General features: G+C 50.1%; 1 protein-coding gene and 1 long non-coding RNA gene across 2 annotated transcripts in view; one reads left to right on the plus strand and one right to left on the minus strand.

Annotated features, from left to right (window-relative positions):
- Positions 1-3,894: 3,894 nt before the first annotated feature.
- On the plus strand, positions 3,895-5,911 carry LOC126529202 (heparanase-like). The gene has a single exon (XM_050176798.3). The coding sequence runs from the start codon at positions 3,965-3,967 to the stop codon at positions 5,129-5,131; it is 1,167 nt and encodes a 388-aa protein (XP_050032755.1). The 5' UTR covers positions 3,895-3,964; the 3' UTR covers positions 5,132-5,911.
- A 1,287-nt stretch (positions 5,912-7,198) lies between these two features.
- LOC129384339 (uncharacterized) overlaps positions 7,199-14,329 on the minus strand; it is a 31,305-nt gene continuing 24,174 nt past the window's right edge. The window contains exon 2 of the long non-coding RNA XR_008612071.1: positions 7,199-8,034. This is a non-coding gene — a long non-coding RNA (uncharacterized lncRNA). The remainder of the gene's footprint in view (positions 8,035-14,329) is intronic.

The raw sequence follows: 14,329 nt of genomic DNA on the forward strand, positions 1-14,329 counted from the left end.
AACTTGCTGCTCAGTTGCGTCGCGCCGAACAGACGATTTTTTTTTCTTTGGCTCTTCACGCATTTCTTGGTGACGTTGTAGTTCATCTTTTCTTATCCTCGGTACCAGCACCTTCTTCTCGGGAACGAATTTTTGATGAGAACAAATTGAAAAGCAACGCGGAAAAAAAGGAAAAGTAATCCGTTTTCCTCTTGAGCACCCGATGCCCCCACGATCATGGTCGGTGTTGAAGTTTGCTCACGTAGGCCGTAGAGCTTACTGCCCCGCTGACTGGCGACGGGGAGCCTTTTCGCATTAAGTATTCAACTCGGCGAGTGGTTTCACAGCGCGTTTCCGAAGGTGCCGGTGAACATGATCTGCTCGCGCCCTGCCCTTCGTCGGCTTAGGAAATAGTACTAACGTACCGCAAGTAGCTCAGAACTTCCACTCTCAATTTTTACTTCTTTTCTGTCCAACCATGTGTTATACTTTTTTTTCTGTCTCTATCTATCTTCCTTTGTCTCCAAAACACGCGAAACTGAAGGCGATATTAAAACTGCGAACCACGAGGACATCTTGTTTTCTATGCTCACGGCGTCAGCAGCAACATTCGACTGTTTGTGCGCTTGGATGCACTTTTTAATAGGCTAGAGGTAATATGTAGTAATTTGTAGTATGCCAGGCTACTACACTTCGGCTTATATGTTCGTTGCGCGGCGTAGTTTGGTCTAGCGCAACGAAATGGCGCTTTCGGCGGCGCGCCACGCATTGCCTCACAGAACGCACGCGAATACGAAACCATTACCGTTTCTGCCTTGCTGCTGTGGGACCGGCTGTTGGAACGCACAACTGCGTCTCCGCTAGTGCAGTATGCCCCATTCACGCTGCAAAACGTGGAACGGTAGATGGATGACGTGTGCAGTAGCTGGCTGCAACAATAGTGACTGGCATTTTAAGGAATTCAATAAACATGTACGGCAAAGTTCAGGGACCGCTGCCACATTAGGGCTGGGTTGCCTGTGTTGTCGGACCTCGGCGATGCCCGGCTTTCCTCGAAGATAAAAAAAAAATCGCGAGCGTTGTGTCGCTAACCTACAAAGAAGGGACTTCAACCCCGGAACGTTGGCAAGAGTGAGTACCGCCCGTTACTAAGTGACAAACGGAGTAGCGCCGCTCTCTGGTATAGTGAGCTTCTAGCACGTTATCTACACGCGTCCACCCTAACACACACGCCCACTTTATTGCCGGTGTCTTGAGAATAGGTGAATGGGCGTACTCTTCACTCAATGCGCCGAAGCATGTGGGATGGCGACTACACAGACAGCGCACGAATATTCGAAGCTGAACGTATCGTGATGGTACACATACTAAGCGAGCGACTAGCGATGATGCGTCACGGCTGAAAGCCATTACAAAGCGCACAACGTCTACATTCCAAGTCTTGTGAGCAGCAAAAACAAGTCTATCGCATCTGAGCACACCCGCAAGCAATTAGTTAGAAAATGGAGAGTGACCGCACCGAGGAGCATTACTGAGCCTGAAATATGGCAAGCCGCTGATTCAAAGCGTTTGCCGAATAAAGAGCGAAGAGGAAAAAAAAAACACATCGTTTCTGAATTAAATATAATTATATGGACAGCTTGGAATGCATCTTTAGTTGCGTTTCTAGCACAAGCACCGTTTGCGCTGCTCGCACCGTTTGGACGAGGCGTAATGAGCTCCGAAAGCTCTTACATGTCTTCTGATGCTTTGTACAAAGCTTTGTGTCGTCCACCCAATCACCGCCTACGATATCCGCCGAAACAGGCTTCCAGAGCCGCACCAGCGTCATGCACTTCCATAGCAAGCACGGAGCAAACGGCAGCAACTGAGGCAAGCAATGGACGCGTCACCACGTGATCAAACGTGGCGGCGCCCATAGGATCGCCGTGGAAAACATCGATAACAGCATATAACAAATGTTCCTGCCGGCAACTTGCTCGAACGTTTAGAACTAGGGAATTCAAGATAACATGAACATTTTTTGTGGCCATGCTTCATTTCAGAGGGTTGACACCAGAATTTTCGCGATAGTTGCTCAGTAAGGTTAATAATTTGATAAATTTCAATTTTTTTTTTATTTTGTGACCTTAAGGGTCACGATTGGCTTCATTGCAAAGTAGGAGTTAGTAATGAAGGCAAAAGCTTTTGCTGTAGAGATTGTTCTTTGGACTATTTCGAGAGAGGCGGGCTCCAAACGTGCCGTGAAGTGCACTGCAGTTCCAGTTAGCGTTTTTTCTTTCATACTAATGTATCTTGCACAGTATGGAAACGGAAAAAAAAGAAGCAATAACGAAAAGAAAAATACAATTAAGGCGGAAACTGTATTCTATGGTAAAAGCAGAGCTGCAGTCCTAGTAGCGGGCGACTGGTAAACCGACTCGCGTTAAGTATTCAACGCAGCCACTGATTTCAGATCGCTTAGTGTAGGGCACTTCAGTACTCGGTTCTGAGCAGCTCTCTGAACCGTATTAGACCGTACTGAAGCAGTACTCGAGGTCTCCTGCAGATCTGCCTCCCAGGTACTAACCGCTGGATCTCGCTTATCGTTCTTTCAGTGGACCATCGATGCCTAAGCATGTTACGGCGAGAAAATAGCCGATAAATCAACTAGTTGATTGATCATTCAATCAGTACATCTACTTTATATAAGCACATAATCAGCTAAGCATGAATGCAAGGCAGTAGCCCCGCTTTTCGTGATTTTATGATTAAAAAGTATTGCGGGTTGCAGCGTTTCTGGGCACAGCGTACGTATACCACTATGATAACAACGCCACCATGGAATAAGGCCAGGACCACCGCGGCTTTACATTTCATTTTTCGCAGCTGACGCGACCCTGTCACGGCTTTCTCCGAAATATTACGGCAGACATTCTTGCTCCAGTGAAGAAGTGATGAGGGTAGTGCTCGAATTTTTATAATGATGACTGTTTGTGTTTGGTTCATGAAATGCCAAATGGTAATGCGGAGAAACCACTGGTCGCCGATGCCGTCAGGGCAGTGTGCCACCTACCTTGTACAAGAGGTGGTTCCAAAGCGAATTCACAAGTAGTCGCTCAACCATCAGCGTACACACTTAAATGCAAGACGTGCGGCAAGGTTGTCCATCTATTTTTTTTTTTCAGCACACTGTGCAACCCTCTCCACGTCTACTGCGAGAGTTAGGTAGGCAATAGAATGACACAAGCAGTGGAAATAACAGGAGAGAGCAGAAAATTAACCAATCATGCTTAACTCTACGGAATTTTGAGTATAGACAGTCTGCGGAGACTCTGTCAGGTCAATTCTTGCAAATATAAAGAAAAAGACGATGTGCTGCAAATGTTCAGCAACCACTGTATTGGTCAGAAAGGCACTTTGTTTGAATGTATGTGCAACTTACAGAGGCGAAAAGACATCTTATTTCAGTAGAATCAGGTCTGCTCCCCAATAATCACGAAATATAGGAAACATACCACGTTCTATGCTTTCTCCTTCAGGACAACGTCAAGCTTTATATACCTTGTTTCCATTCCATTGGCAAGCTCTAGCCTGTTTACATCAGTACCATAACGTTTATCTCACGTGTACCTACCATGGTCATATACTGTCTTGCCTTTCTTTTTTCCTTGTACCGTCTCCTCCTCCTCCTAAGGCGTTTCGGTTCCCGTTTTCTTTCCCTATGCGTATTAGCGTGCAGGCGCATCTACTTCGGCAGTGTTCTCTGTATTTCATTAAAGGGCCATCTCTCTCTCTCTCCGAAAGGCAATACAATGGATGCGTATTTGTCGCGTACCAAGCTCACTGTTTCCACCGCCCGCTTTAGCACTCTCTGTTCTCGTCTGTCGCTTGCTGCCGTTTAATATTTGCCGCTCCTTTGTCTACTCGAGGCAGCCTACCGTTCGTCGTTCAGCGCAGCCGGCTCCGCGCTTCCAGCACAAGCAGCCGCGAGCGGTTCCCTCTCATGGGTTCCGAGTGGGTCGCCCTGAACCACTTCGTCGAGCGCTGCGACTGGCGCCTCCTGTTCAGCCTGAACGCCCACCGGCTCGAGGACGTGGAGCCTTCGTCTCCCGTCTTCGGCCGCTGGGACCTTCGAGACGCCGCGCTGCTCATGCGTTTCAGCGAGCGCCACAACCTCACCTCGAGGCTCATGTGGCAGCTAGGAGAGGCCGCGGCCGAGAATTGGCCCGGCCCCGGTCCCAGCCCTTACGCGCTCGCTTGCGAGTACGAGGCGCTCCGCGACCTGGTCTCCTTCTACCCGGCACCCCTGGTAGGGCCCGGCGTGTCGACCCTGCGCAGTCCCGGGCTGCGCTACCTGGAGCGCTTCATAAAGGGCCGTGGCCGGTTCGTCGACGTGGTGTCCCTGAGGCACGTCCTTCACGACTCCTCCAACGTCACCGTCAAGGACCTCCTGGACCCTGCCGTCATGGAGCGCTTCGACTCGCAACTGCAAAACGTTCAGGCCCTGGTCGAAACGGCGGCGCCCCGGATCACGAGGATCTGGCTGACGTCCCTGTCCACGACGCCCGGCTTCGTCGACGGCGTCTCGGGAACGTTCGCCGCCATGCTGTCCTGGACCGAGGCCTTCGGCGCGGCTTCCAAGAGGGGCGTGGCCGCGGTGCTGCGCGACTCGCTTCTTGGAGCCACGGCCGAATCCATGATCGTGGCCAAAAACGAATCCGGCGAAGGAGTCAAGCCGACGGCCGACTACTGGGTGACGCTACTGCTGGCCAAACACGTGGGCCAGAAGGTGCTGACTGTCGAAGAGTCGAAGCTGAAGGACCCGGCCACTCGAATCTACGTCCACTGCGCCCGCAACTATCCGGGCGGGCTGGCCTTTTACGGCGTGCGCCTCGCCGACACGGGCGCCAAGTTGAAGAAAACGGGATCTCGGAGGCTCTGGGAGAACCAGCTGCGTTGGATTCTCACGTCGGCTTCGGATCTCGGAGGCTCCGAAGTGCACCTGAATGGCGAGCCGCTGTCCTGGTCCGGCGGTGATGGAACAAACCCCCCAGACCCTAAACCGGAGGAATTGCGGTACACCATTATCAGTCTGCCAGCTTGGTCTATGGGTTTGTTCGTGTTCCCCAATGTCAAAGCGGAGGCCTGCTACCATAAGTGGACTCCCTAAATTTATTTGTTCCTGCCCAGTAAAGCAGCCGTCGAAAAACACGTCTGTCTTACGGAATTCGACGTCTACAGAAGCCAGACTCCAACAGCACTGTTTTAAGCTAGTTTCAAGGAAGATAACGACTTATTGTCATGTGCGCCACTGCCTATTGATTCTCAACAAACATTGCGTATAGTTTAGAGGCGCTGTTACATACCATATTGTAATGTTCATCACATTGTCTTCGTATTCTCTAACGGCGCCATACGAGCGCGCATCTGCTTGTGATGTTGCATTTCCATCTTCGATGAGTCACGCATAATGCATATAATGCATGCTGTATTGAAGCAGGGCGTGCAAGTATATCCAATATGGCTACCCTGAATGTTAGCTTGATCAAAATATGAACATTGACTTATGAAATATGGCCAGGTTTCTTGTGGCGCATTGGTGTAAACGCAGAGTTATGATTGCTGGGATTCTATTACTGTTTCCGGTAACCACTGACCGCTTATGGTCTGAAAGGAGCGGCGTACAGTAAAACAGAAAACAAGCTAACCAATAAATCAAGCTACAGTCTCCTGTTGATTATGAAATCAAGTGTTTGAGTGCTCCTTGGCTAACCAAGTTACATGTGTTTCAACAGCAACAAAAAAAAAGCAAGACATTCAGAATGATCAAGTGAGTTACTGCGGCAAGCGGCTGAACCGCAATGCACCCTTCACAGACCTATAACACCCATGCAGCTAACACAGCCGAATGACCGTTTACATAAGAAGGTATGCTCAAGATTGATTTTACCTTGAACGCCATTGTGCCCTGCGCAGAAACTATCTCACGTGATGTCCCTACAATCGGGAAAATTCATCCCAAGTGGCAGTCAGGGGCTATCGGTTACATGGCGAAATTCGTAGCTTCTTCGGCGCGCCATATGCTCTAGTCAGGAGCAACTCCTCAAAAGATGTACACCTCAACAACTGAATATGCAAGCCGGATTGTGACGGCCGTGTTTTCGATGCGAGCGTCCCGGCATGAACGGAGACGTTGCATGCATGGTGTGCGTGCTTTTCAGGTACGCGGGAGAGTGGAGGCGATCATCGCAGCAATCTTCAGGTTCAGTTTCTATCACAAAATTGATGTTATATTTCTGATGCTACCTTAATTAAGATCTGTTGAAACAATTCTACGATCTCGTAGGAAAGTGAAGTACACCGCATCTTTCTTTCTCTTTTGGGGGGCAGACCGTGCGGTGATGAAGTTATGACAGTCGTACATTTATTGCTTGGAACACAACAAATGGGAAACGAGAAGAGAACAAGGACATTCGACATTTCATAGGTAAATTTGGAGGTATAAAATACTTTTGAATGCAGTGAGAAATTTCGAGATAGGTCCACTGGCATGCGTGATGCGCATTTCTTGATATGTCTCGCTTAATTACCTGGAAGTCATGCGATCTTGGATGATCTTCTGACTGAAGGAGACGACGAGAAATGCTGTTCGTAGTTTATTTAGCCGTTGAGCACTTTGATGGACAACAAATAAAGAATAACGACTTAATATTTCAGGGAAGCTGTTAAGGGCTGCTTTCCTCACTATCGTGTTCGTGGGTAGAAAGAAATCTCGAAGACAGTACAATGCCGCACCCACCCGCGTTGGAGGACGCAGGCGTTAAGCACTCCCCATACGTGGGCCGATCCCACATACACAGCTTCGCTGGCATGTGGGCCCCTTTCTTTAATGGAGTGAACTTTCTTGAAATGGAGCGAAGATTGTAATTTTAGCTGAGAGCGGAAACAATCGCCTTTGTTAGTGTACTTCGCTTTTGCAGTGGAGAATAATGCTTTCAGCTGCGCTTCGCGCGCTTGGACATAAGCCTGTCCTGTAAACTTCCGCATATTAACCCAGCTTTGAAAGTCCAGCTTCTACGTGAGCCGGCTGACTTAATCACGCAGTGGTCGCCACTTCAATGACGGCATTCCGACGTGTAATACTAACGCATACTTCGATTCGTTTTTTTGCCCCGGAGCTAGCAACACTTATAATAGCCTCCCTCCTTCCGTCACTGCCCTTCACAGACACTGTCAATTCAGTTCAATTCAGCTTTATTTTTCCTTGAGGCTGTCGCTCAACTTCTGAGACCGGTGCTCCCGTCTTCGACGGCCCTCATCGTCTTGCCACTGTGAAAATAAAGAGGCGGCACCATGCGGGGTCGAGACTCGGTGTGTGGCGGTGGCTGATGTTCTGGTAGGCTTGGCCGAGAACTTCGGGGTTTCCATGGGCATTGCCGACAGAACTGTGCAGGGCGGATGCGCCATGGAAACCTCGGGGCTCAGGACTGTCTCGATGAGGTCAGCCTTGATTGGAGTCGTCAACTATGTCGCCACCGCTGCTCGGTGCTGTTCAACTGTGGCCGGCACTGACGCTGTTTATCACTCCCAGTGCTCCATCTTAGTACACAAGCGCAAATAACCAGGAACGCGTTCGAGTGAGGCATTTGCCGCTGTTTCCATTTTCGTATTATTCGAACAATTCAATAGAAAGAACGTTTAGGCTTCCCGGTGTTTTTCCGTGGCCCGATTGTATGTTTGCTTTGTGGGGGTGCTGCCCGGCGCGATGCCCAGTGGCCACGGCGTTGCTCTGTTGAGCTCGAGGTCCCGGGTTCGATCCCTGTCGTGGCGGCCGCATTTTGAGGGCCGCGATATACAAAATCGCTTGTGTACTTAGACTTGGGTGCGCGTTAAAGAACCCCAGGTGGTCAAAGTTATTCCAGACTACCCCACTACGGCGTGCCTCATAATCGGAATGTGGTTCTGACACCTAAAAACCCCCAGAATTTAAATAATTTAATTTTGTTAACGCAGTGGCTTGGATCGGGAGGTTTGTGACGCTTCCAGTCGATTGCAGTGGCCTGCTGTTCGTTTCTGTAAAGAAAAGAAAGGGGTAGAAACGTGTTTGACTTTTTTCTCAAAAGAAACGTCAAACATCAAAGCCACTGCGTAGTGGTATGCCGGTCGCGTAGAAACATTCAGCCAAGTTGCGGAAGGTGTGCTTTCGAGATGAGTACGGAACTGTGACCTTGGGCACACGGGATCATGATATGTACGTGTGCAATCATCTCTTTGTTGGTGCTAGAAGTTGGGGTGCCTTTGGTATCTACGTGTTTGAAATTGCGGGGCAGTTTCCTGGAGGCCATTACCCCGCCTTTATTTTTAGGTAATCTGCTCGATTGCCTTACACTTTAGATTTAATTAGGTTTGGCCGTACTTTAAACACTGACAGTGGGTAAGTAGACAGGGCGGACTGAAGTAGCCACACACAGCTCTGACACTCAAGACTTGGCAGACTCAAGACTCCACGCTTCGACACTGCCACATGGTATAGGGCCACATTGGCTGGTGTGCATTTGAGCTGCGTTCGGCGTTACTGCTAGTTTAGCGAAACGCGCTCTGGCAAGTGACAAGAGCTGATGAGGAAAACTCGTTCGTAGCAAGTTTTCTTATAGTCGACCTTATGCGTATAGTACTCGCACTATAGAAAGAAAAGCATGCTCAGTAATTTGCTCATTACAGAATACTTGAAATTAGTGTTTGGCTGATCACGGTCCGCTGCTCTCACATTTCGCGTCATGATTTCACCTTTTAAAGGTAATCTGTTAAAGGGCACTTCACGTACACATTGGGCAGAAACCATCGACTATGACTGTCAATGTAAAGGTATAGCAGGATGCTTCAGGAGAAATTTTATTAAATGCATGACGTGCTTGAAGCGTATATTTGTTCCAGTGAGGATATTTAGCTAGCGTTTGTTGTTTCATTGTGCAATTATTTAAAGAAGCACAGCAGTTAAGCAGCCACTCTCCTATTAAGCGCCACTGCTGTTTTCCGCTCGCCGCTCGCACCGCCTCCAGCGATTCTAGCGCCGCCGTTCGCCGAACACCATCACGTGGTCAAAATAGGCTCCACTGCTCTGCAGAGAAGCCAACAATCCGCAGGTCACGCCAAACGCTCCGCAGGAACCGGCCGACCAAGTGCAATTGGCATCGGCACTGTTTGTTGTTATTGCTTGTTCCTCGATGCATGCTGGTCCGAAGATATGTGTTCGCAGCTCTCATCTCGGTTAAATTTCGCAATCCATGTCACACGACGCACTGACAGCTCTTGAAGTATGACGAGGTGTACAAAAAAGCTTTTTTCTTTTAAATCTAAGCACGGCTCTGCAGAAATTTCGCAAGTCGATGTACCCACGTGAACTTTACTCGTATAATAAACACGTGACGCATGCAGTCTTAGTCAGCGCGTGTCTTTGAAGGCAAAGCCACTCCGCCTCTCTTCAGACGCGCAGGCCGCCCATGCGCCTTCGATAACGAGACAGCACGACGGCGGCGTGAATGTCCCTCGAGCGTCTGTGCAATCCCTGTTCAATTAAACACCCAAACGGTACGACACGAACGTTACTCTGAAGAACAGATACCGATCATATGTTAACAGCCCAGAGGTTCAGACGCGATGCCTGCAAATTGTTCCCTGGCTAGGCCCATCTTTGCTGACCTCTGACGTGGAGCCATTGAAACGTGACGTGACAAACAAAAAATACGGTACATTGACTAAATCAAACAGCGAAAGGAAGTTACATATCTGATCTAGGTACACCGAAGATGCCATCTATTTAACAACTCTTGATGTTGCGTTTCAAGGCAAAATCGGAGCTGCGATGCAGGCTGCGTCGTGACTTTTCTTTGATTGACATGTGATACCGTCAGAGACTCCGCACGTCGCCATCGGCTTTCAGCGCCGCCGCGCGGAAACCTGCGGAATTGCCCTTAAGAGCTTCGCTGTTCAAATACTGACAGAAAAAAATTAAGCAAACTCAACTACGATTGACATCACGGTCGTCATCCATCTCGTAGTCGCCTACTGGCTAATCAGTCCTCAGAAGCTCCACAGTTTAGGAAGAGCAACGAATGTAAGCGCCCCTCTTGCACAAAATGTAATCCACTTTGTCCGGCACATGGTCGGATATAACGTCGGATATAACTACGTCGGATATAACTACGTCGGATATAACGTCGGATATAACGTTGGATATAACTACGTCGGATATAACGTCGGATAAACTACGTCGGATATAACGAAAGACTCTGGTAGAACTATGGACATCACAGAAACTGCGGCCGCAGGATAAGAACTGCAACAATGACGGAGAGAGCAACAACCCGTAGACTCTCTAAGAGCGGTTTCGTTCGCATTCGACACTTGATATTCATACGTTGGCTGCTACACCGCACCTGTCACTTTCGAATAAAGTCAGTCGGGTGAAATTCGGAGCAATACTTCTCGTCCTTCTCGTTTTTATAGCGCCGTTGTTAGCGGGCTGGAGACTTCCTGCACCACACAGCACGTGCCATCAACTATATACGGAACTGCCTTGCACGAGAGCCTGCGGCGAAGGCGTTCCCGAAGAACTCTTCTGGGCTGTCCCGACGTCTAACGCTGCCCCCTCATTCTCCGGTGGCCGAAGCCGTGCCCTCATCCACGCCACATACCTCCGTTTCTTCCTTCCTTTCTTTCTTTCCTACGTACTTTTTCGTTCTATTCGTTCGTTCGTTGACCACCGTACATCGTGCCTTCTATGACAGGCTTTGAGAGCGTTGCCCACCACTGCGGAGGAGCCAGCGAAGACCGTCTTGACCTGTCGCTGACCCCCTCTCCATGCCCCCCCCCCCCCTGACCGTCCGCTGGAAAGCCGGACTTTGCGTCGGCCGCGCGCTGTCTGGCAAGACGGCTGGGCGTTGACCCTAGCACGGGTTCCTCGGCCGCTTTGCCCGCCGCGACTCCTCCTCGCCCATCTCTCGCGCGCTGACCAGAGGACAGACCGGCGCGCGGTCCGTCCCGGCCAAGCTCTGACGCTGGCCGAGGAACTCGCCCGACCGGGGTAGTCGCGAGCGTGCGTTGACGGAAAAGGGCGTGTTCCTCTCGTTGGGATGCCCACCTCTCTATCGACGCCACGGTCGCCCCCCTCGCGCCGCGATACCGGAGTCAACGCTTCCCGGTTGTTCACATCGACGAGCGGCGTCGAAGAGGCAGCTGCCATGGCGTGAGGCATTTGAAGGACCCCCCTCCTGCCCCTCCCCTCCCTCCCCCCTCTACCCTGCGGGCTCACCCTTTGTTGGCGGCGGGGAAGCCTTTCGAAGCGGTCTGGTGGTTTCTTCCGCAGAGCCGTGCGGGATCGTGCTTGCGAAGTGCGGCGGTGGCAGTCACGAGTAATTGTGGCGGCGCAGTTATGACGGGGCGTGGCTAACTACAGTTACACGTAGTTGGTCCGGGACCTCCTGTTCACTGTCTAGCCACCAGAATGGCTCAACGGGCAGCAGCGGGTTTATCATTGCGGAGGCACGCACGATGGCTTCGCCCGAAGCATGTGGCTATTCGCGCGGGCCCGCTGGCTGGGCGGTGCTATTCTGAACGCGGTCGAGTTCGCCATCTCGTCGGCTCTGATTGGCCAGAAGGGCGGCGACACCTGCTCTGATTGGCTGAAAAGCGAAGTATGGTGGAACTTGACAGTGTGAAGAATAGTACGCCTGGACATTGTCACCTCTGACGTGATCGCACGGAGGAGGAGGGGGCGCCCGCTATGATTTGCTGAGAACCTCAAAAGTGGCGGATTTTGACAGTGTCAAGAATAGTATTCCTGGGCATTGTCTTCTATGATTGTATCACAGGGCGGGTACGCCAGGTCTTACTGTCTGGAAACCTCAAGATGCCAGAATTTGGCAGTGTCAAGATTAGTGTCCTTGGACAACGTAATCTTTGACTCGATCAGAGTGGTAAGGCGCCCGCCCTCCATTTTAGAAAATTACGTAGAGGAGAACGCCACAGCATGGAAAATGCTTTGTGGCTGTTGCCGCGAAGACCCACCCGTTTAGATCCGAATTCTCCCTTGCTGGTACTGGCTCTTCGACGTGACAGAAAGAGCTAAACGATAAAATCGGAGTTCGCTTACCCTCATCTGACGCGGATGAGAAAGTATCAGTGGCGCTTTGTCGTTATTACTGGAATCACCTGTTTATTTCGACACAGTTCACTCTGAAAAACGACGCCTCCTAGTCCTGAAAGTGTTTTCATTCTTATTTGCCAGTTGACGCGACAGCACTGCACCGTTAGTGATGCGTTGGCGAAAACTTCTCTTTATTGTGCTTCTTTGGCAGCGGGAACCTTCAAGGTGCGCTACCTCGCAGTGAGAATTCTTAATAACCTTTCCGAACTCTGAAAGGTACAACTTTCAGCACAAGTTTCCGGGCGTATATGCGGTACACAAACTGCGCGTGTGCAACGTTCCATGTCGAAATCTCTACACGTTTTCTTACACCAAAAATATCAATATTTATTGGGTACACTAAAGGGGCATTCTTGGTGGAATTTATGTGACCTGACATAGTCACCCCGTATCTCCGTCCTCAGTAAACCGCCGTACTTGCTGCGCACAGACTAATTATGCAGCCGTATTTCGCTACTATTGTAGTATGAACTTGTGTTGACGCTTATCTTGTTTTTTAAATGCACATTTTCAGCAATCAAATTCAATTAATTTCAGCATTTGTTTTCCCATTTTGTTGAGAATTATTGCAGACTCAAAAATGAACGCTTGTTTTCCGTAATTCGTTCTTGTTTTCAGTGTGCCCCTTGCGATATCTCGAAAGCTGCAACGTTCATTCAAGCGACCGTTTTTATCCTCCTCATCAACCCTTTTCTCTCTCTTCCCTTTTTGCTCCCTGTGCCCAACGCTCACTGCTTATAACTTAAGTTCTGGCATCTATCTCGATGATCGCTCGATGAGCTCTCGATGACCGCTTGAAACGCAGTGCGCTTTTCTCGTTGACCAAACGCCGCAACCATCGTGTGCCTTGCTTCCGGTACTGGTTCCTCGCTACGTGTTTAAACCTAGCGCGATCGCGATTAGGCCGTATGCACTTCGGCGCACGGCTCTGGGACGGCGCCAAATTCAGTGCCTCCGGTTTCAAATGGACGTCTGCAGCGAAGTAGAGCGACCGGCTGGCGCGCCCGTAACAAATCTGGAACACGGAGCTCGAACCGCTTATCACTGTTTTTGTGTGTGTGTGTGTGTGTGCCTCATTCGACAGGCCGCGGCCGCACCTTTGAGAGCGCCTATCTGCAGAATGCGAGCAGCTTCGACTCGTGCAGATAACCCATAGCTACGGTGGCTTCGCTGAAATACCGGTTATCCCGTTCCACTTATCGCGCGTTAAGGTGGAGTTACTTCCTCTTCTGTCCGTGCGAGGAGGTCTTTGGCGACCGGGAAGACAGTCGAGATTAAACGCCAAGATTAATTTCTGTCTACGCGTATAATTCGAGGCTTCTCCCTTACACACGCAGTGTCCTTGCATATCATCGGGCCAATCAAGCCTGCTGATAGTGAAGCTCTTAGGGAAAAATAGGGCGTGGCACTGTCTACTCTGTCTCATGGCTATCGCTCATAAGAAATAAAGGTCCAGCTAACTGTACTGAGGTACGCGGCAGCAAACTACCATGCGTGACGGCCATATGCAGTTGTCTACAGTTCTTGCTGTAGAGCGACTGCCAGGCCTTTCGGTGATACCCTTGGAAATACCGGGAAGCAGGGAAATCATCCGTTGGTTAATTACGAAAAGCGCGCTATTAGTGACCCAGTTCGTGTTGACGGAAGCCGCGTGTGCTTTGAGTTAGATGGGCGCGCGGATCCTTTTCTTGCTATTCGTTACGGTACTGTTATCATTATGGTTTGAAGTTCAGTATCTGATCATGGTGCACGAAGGCTCCCCAAGAGGGCGCTGTAACTTGGTACCAACCCTGACTTTTTTTGTTCAAATACGTGTGGGTCGCCGAAATGTTCTCTTCAGACAACCGCTGAACCGATTTCAATTAAATCTATCGAATTTAGCAACCCCGAATCAAGAAAAGAGAAAACGTCCGGAGCCTAATGGATGGGGAATCGAACTGCTCCATTGCGAAACAACATTTCATATCTCACCACCGGACACGTAACTGCGTTTGTTAAGCGACAGCTTACTTTGAACGCGTTCTGCCATCATCGTGACGCGTAAACCCGACGCGAAAATACGCATGCGTTGTTCCTAAAGGTCGCGCCCACCTTGCTACGCAACCTATCAAGCCCGAGCTTGCTTCTCTCCGTCTGCTGGGCAACTCCTTGCGCACGCTTCTC

The sequence above is a fragment of the Dermacentor andersoni genome, chromosome 8 (genome assembly GCF_023375885.2).
Source record: "Dermacentor andersoni chromosome 8, qqDerAnde1_hic_scaffold, whole genome shotgun sequence".
In the NCBI taxonomy this organism is placed as follows: Eukaryota; Metazoa; Arthropoda; class Arachnida; order Ixodida; family Ixodidae; genus Dermacentor; species Dermacentor andersoni.